The sequence below is a fragment of the Cryptomeria japonica genome, chromosome 11, assembly GCF_030272615.1.
Source record: "Cryptomeria japonica chromosome 11, Sugi_1.0, whole genome shotgun sequence".
Classification (NCBI taxonomy): domain Eukaryota; kingdom Viridiplantae; phylum Streptophyta; class Pinopsida; order Cupressales; family Cupressaceae; genus Cryptomeria; species Cryptomeria japonica.
In genome coordinates this window covers 526,367,586-526,373,585 of record NC_081415.1, presented here as the reverse complement: position 1 = coordinate 526,373,585, position 6,000 = coordinate 526,367,586, and the positions used below count along the sequence as shown (strand labels likewise).

At 33.9% G+C, this 6,000-nt stretch overlaps 1 protein-coding gene across 1 annotated transcript in view; it reads left to right on the top strand.

The window, feature by feature from the left end:
- The first annotated feature begins 508 nt into the window (after nucleotides 1-508).
- The window catches only part of LOC131050877 (translocase of chloroplast 34, chloroplastic), a 36,388-nt gene continuing 30,896 nt past the window's right edge, over nucleotides 509-6,000 (top strand). Inside the window, exons 1-5 of the mRNA XM_057985174.2 lie at nucleotides 509-757; nucleotides 2,308-2,426; nucleotides 2,563-2,670; nucleotides 2,833-2,957; nucleotides 3,138-3,402. Coding sequence (XP_057841157.2) covers nucleotides 2,328-2,426; nucleotides 2,563-2,670; nucleotides 2,833-2,957; nucleotides 3,138-3,402 — 597 coding nt within the window. The 5' untranslated portion in view covers nucleotides 509-757; nucleotides 2,308-2,327. The remainder of the gene's footprint in view (nucleotides 758-2,307; nucleotides 2,427-2,562; nucleotides 2,671-2,832; nucleotides 2,958-3,137; nucleotides 3,403-6,000) is intronic.

Below are 6,000 nucleotides of genomic sequence, written 5' to 3'. Positions count from 1 at the left end.
ACATTAGTTAACATTTTTATTTTTCGTGTCATTTTTAAAAATATTTCTTTTTGCTAAATTTTTATGATAAATAATGTATTTTTATATTTAAAAATTTGATATATAATTTTAAGAAATATTTGAATATTATTATAGGGTTTCATATAATAATATATAATTAATGAATAATATATTTTTTATTTAAAAATATGATATACAATTTAAGAATTTTTTTTTTTTTTTTCATTTTATTTATTTATTTAAGTTAATGGTGGTCTTTATACATTATGAAAACACTTTATGTGACAAAAACATTTTGACAACTTATCAAAGTTAAATTCCATTCCTTGTTTTTTTAGTGAGTATTATTTCTTCACACTCATGTTTTTTTTTTCCACATTTCAAAATCTATTCACTTATATTGTATTGTAAACAATGATTCTTAACAAAATCAATTTTCATTTCTGTTATATGAAAATATAAATATTGAGATCAAACTTAACAAATATTATACATCGAATTAACCTAGAGCAGTCATACAAAAATTAAAGCTTACCCGTTTCTTGCGCCTTTTTAGGGATTTACTGGTTTTCAATTCCGGGGACGGGGATACTTTGTTGCCAAGGTCTTAATTATACGATAAGACTAAACATTGATTATTTAAAGCGTGCAATATATATATTTTACTCGTTTTTGCGGATAAGGTAGCTTGAGCTTTTAGGGGTTTTTCCAGAGGTTTTTACATCGAAAGCGGTGGATCTCTGTCAAAGAGGCAGAGGTAAGCAAGCAGACTTGCTCAAATTTTCTGAAATTTTTGGTAATGTGGCTATTTGTTTTACCTTTTATTTGAATAAGTCTAGGCAGCTAAGGAATTGGCCAAATTTGTTCTTGGGTCCTAAGCATTTCGCAAAATAGTATGATAAATGTTTCACACCATTTTATTTCAAAATAATATGAAGTATGTTGGATGAACTGTATGTGAATAGAATTGTTGTAGATAATTTTAGCCGAGCTTCTTGAATTGGGTCTGTTGAAGTTTGGTTTTTGTTTTAAATTTATAGAGAGCATTGCCAAAAAAAAAAAGTCCTGGAGAGACGTGCTTGTTCATTTTGTTTAACAATGATGAGATTTTTTGTTTGGAAAATTGATTAATGCTCACTTGCAAAGTATTATTGGTAGTTCTGCTTGGGGTCTGATACTGCTCGGTGAGTTGTCAAACACCCTCAATTGCTAGCTTTTAAAAATTTCTTTTGCGCTTAGGGTTTTTCACCGGGACTGTGGACCCCTGCAGGACTGAGACTGTGGGTAGTCTCAACGTGGTGCGAGATTGCACCTGTATTTCACACTGACAAACGTACAAAATCATCTATACACCTTAACCTTTCTGTCATGGCCTCTGGGTTATAGGCTGTTTGACTACAGCAGGGATTTGAATATGTTTCATTTTCCAGTGTACCTACGCTGCACATCACCACTCTTTGAAGTACACTGTCCACCTTATCAAATTCAGGGGGAATGTAATTAACTGGAGTTTTGCACAGAGCCCTGGTTTAAGGGGAATGTAATTAGCCTGAGATTTGCACAGAACCCTGGTTTAAGGGGAATGCAATTAGCCTGAGATTTGCACACAACTCTGTTCCTTCCGTCCTGCACTATTGTAATCATATAAACGTGGGGAGTATGGTCAGCCGTCTCATCATCATCACAACTGCTCAACCGCACTACTATGCTGTCACTCATGTGATCGAAACAATAGCAATTTATACCAAGTAGTTGAAAACAATAGCATCTTAATATGGTGTTGGGTCGCTCCTGCATGAAATAGTGAACAATGTGTTCAATACACCTTAACCTTTGTGATATAGACTGTGTTATAGTCAATCTTAATGCATTGTGGGGATTTAAAAGTAGTTTGCTACTGAATTATCATGCTTTGCACTGCACCACGGTCCTTTGGAGTACACTTTTCAATTTATCAAATTCACGGGGTATGCAATTAACTTGAGTTCTTCAGACAACCCCGGTTCATCTAGCCTCCATTAATGTAGTCCCATAATCATGGAGAGCGTGTTCAGCTGGCTCATCATCATGGCATCTGCTCCACCTTACTATTATGGCATGACCTGCCAGATTGAAACAATGGCAATTTATCCGAAGCAGTTGAAAACTATATTTAAACTCATTTGCCCAGTTGCAGTAGCCTCTAACTTGAACATGATCTAATCTGAGTTTGCTTTATAGGGTCTTGACTCTTGAAGAAAAATTCAAAATATTACATGCTATATTTGGTTTGGCATACTTGTTCTAAAAATGCAGATGGTTTTGCAGGCCTACCTTAAGCAGGTTCCATGGCATCTCAACAGGCCCGGGAGTGGATGGGTATTCAGCAGTTTCCAGGTGCTACCCAGAGTGCACTATACGGGTTGCTGAGTAAATTGAAGCAAGAGGTTGCTTAGTAAATACTGTTATTTTGCTCATCATGGATTCTTTTGCTTAGTAAATACTGTTATTTTGCTCATCATGGATTCTTTTTTTTAGTGTTTAATCTAGATGATGCCTTATTCAAGCATGAAATGCATTCAGGATGTGAACTCTCTTACTATTCTTGTTATGGGAAAAGGCGGTGTGGGAAAGTCTTCAACAGTTAACTCTCTTGTCGGGGAAAGAGTAGCTGTTGTCAGTGCCTTCCAGGTATAAATATATTTTTGGAGAACATTCAGTTACAGGGCCTTAAATGAAAAATTAACCTCATTTGTTTAACAATATTGCTTTTTCTAGGATGTTATATTTCAGCCCAATGAATTTGTATGTGATTAATGTGTCTGATCATATTTTTTATTTCGAACTGTGCAGGCTGAGGCAATGCGACCTGTATTATGTTCAAGGTCAAGAGCAGGTTTTACATTAAATATAATTGACACACCAGGGTTAATAGAAGGTGGTTTTGTAAACGATCATGCTCTCGACCTTATAAAAAGGTAGTGATGTTTGAATTTTAGTACTAGTGTCATTCTGTAAAGCCTACTTGCCACTCCTGAGTTTATGTACTTCTGATTTGTAGTTTGCCTGGTTGATATTTGTTACCAAGAAAATGTTGTTCCAGTGTATTACTTTGTTGCAATTACTTGTGTTAATAACAGTTGATGTTATTGTGGCAGGTTTCTGACAAACAAGATTATTGATGTCCTGCTTTATGTGGATCGGTTGGATAGTTATCGAGTTGATAACTTGGATAAACAAATTATCAAGGCCATTTCTGATACTTTTGGAAAACAAATATGGCAGAGAAGCCTGGTGGTCTTTACACATGCTCAGCTCTCTCCTCCAGATGGCTTAAGTTATGCTGACTTTGTTGAAAGGAGATCAGCTGCATTGCATGATGCAATTCTTGAAGCAGCTGGGTTCAAGAAATCTGATATCCAGGTGACTTACAATCATACTATGGATGCAAATATATTTTTTGATTCCCATGGTTGAAATTTCGTAAGGATACAATCAATTTGTCACGTTAATATTCCTAGGAAATTTCTCTTTTTCTTTCAGTATATCTGGCAATTGACAATGTAAAGGTTTTGATGTATGTTTTGATCTCAGCTGGGCAAATATCATGGTCTTTGTAAATGATATACTTAAGTTGCAATATTGATAAGTGCTTTATTGTGTTATTGAATGCCAATATGCAATATGATAGCTTCCTTCTTATATTTTTGTATGCTGTGGTAGTTCTTTATTTGATAATCTGCATGGCGTTGCCCTACAAATGGGCTGGAAATGTCATGATGTTTTCAGAAAGGTACATGATGATTATGAGAACAGCCTGATGTATTGGGCATTTCTTAAATAGTTCCCACAAGGATCAGGATCAGGTCTAGAACCTGAAATGCTTTGGTAGTCAACTGGGAGGGGCACCTGGAGTTTTTTGCCAGGCAGAACAGTTTCAGCAGTTTCTTTCAGTTTTATTAACATTCTTACTCCATCTTCGTTAGATGCATATATAGTGAAAATAAAATATCAAACTGAAACAAATGAAAAAGGGAGTATATCCAAATTTTTTATACATTTCCTCTACACTAAAGACTATTTAAAAGTTAAAACATAAAACTTAAATTCTCAAATTGCAAAATAACAATAGATGGCATTCATTTTCAAATTTCAAGTTTCTAATATGAAATATCAAATATATTTCAGTTGACAACTCATAGAAAATGCCAAAGTATGATGCAAAATCATAAAATATGCAATGATAAAGCTTTAAGGTCCAAAATATGCATCACTATACTGCTATCTACATGGATGCTTTAGAGAATGTACCTGTAGTTATGCTTGGGCTCTCTTGCTTAAAGAATTCTGGTCTTCATTATTGTGATTTATGCATCTCTTATTTTTGAATTGAACAAGAGAATGTTTCACATCTATATACTGAAAGATTACATTTGGTTTAGATACTTTAATGAGACTGTTGTAGTACTATTCTCATTGGTCATGGTCATTACAGCTCTGCAACAAAAAAATTAGAATGTTAAAAATGCTATGAATTATGATAACTGGACAGATATGCTATAAGCCTATAACACACACAACATTAGAAACCAATCTTTATATTATAAGAAACAATGGCCTAGACAAAAGTTGAAATTTTTTAAATTTGAGTGAATCCAGTGTAGATTATCTTCCTTACCTCTGCCTTTTCAAGTCAGTTTGATAGTTTACAAACTATGGCTTAATGATAAATTATTACAGAATATCTTCAGCAAACAGCCCTACAAGGTCTTTTTTATAATTTCAAATTTCTAGTTTCCCATTAGGCATTAAAATGGTAACTTCTACTGAATGATAAATTTGCATGGATCAACTCAAAAAGATCTTTAAAATATTTACTAGTAAATTTTGAATTTGTTGCAGTTGTTTTTGGTAGGCCTTTTAACTTGTGTATGTTCCATAATACAACTGATCAATGGTAAATTTAACTGCAAGTTTATTGACTTTTAGACTGACATTAATATGAGTATCAGTAACTTCAACTTACTTGGTTAATTTGTCAGCAACCACAATGGTGCAATCTTTATAACCCACTTTAGGAAGATTTGTGATGAAGTTGGTGGTGATAATTCCCAATTTACACTAGGAATGCCATTTACTGAAGTTAAATTGTTTTTCAAACTTATTCCACTTGACCTTTTGACATTGCTCACAACTACAAGCCAAAATGAAATTGTGGAAGGCACCCTTTAAACCATCTCTTTGATTTGTTCTCCTAATTCGAGAGTTTTTTTTGAAGAACTCAATGTGTCTGGTTGAAGAAGTGCTAAAAAAACTACATATATCATATATTTTGAAATGGGATGCTTAACTACTGTAGGTGGTGATGAATGGCCGCACTGCGAAAGAATTATTGTTTCCCTTGGCCACAGATGCGTGCTGATCCTCTGACAATTCATGACAATCATCATCCCTAGTATACTTTTTTCCATCCACTTAAGCTCCCATTCATGGTGATCATGTTGCAGTAGGAATTATTTTAAACTGAAAGGGTCAGTCCAATTGTGATATACCACCATATAGTTCTTGAACTCGTTCCATGCATTGATAACAGCATATCCATATTATAAATAGGTAAGTTCTTATTTTTCACATAACTCTAAAAGTTGATTGATCAATCCTGTTGCATTTAAAATGCTCAAACCCCCAAACCTAGAAGCGTCATACTCAACAACGAATGGCACATTTTAGTTTGAAATCACAAAGATGGACAATCACACATTACCCTTTAAGGATCATAAAGATCAGGCTAGATGAAATTGTGATATAACTTTACAACAGCATACAACTAAAAGACACTTTCAAAAAACAAATAGTAGCAAGAGAGAGAGGTTTTTGTTAAATCAACTTAAAACCATAGCTACCAGGTTCAAAAAATTCAATTCATTCAGGAGGTAAAAAAAACTCAGAAATCTGGAATTTTCAAATTAATCTGGTAAAATGTAATGTCCCCTTCTTAATTTGCCCTATAATTTACAATTG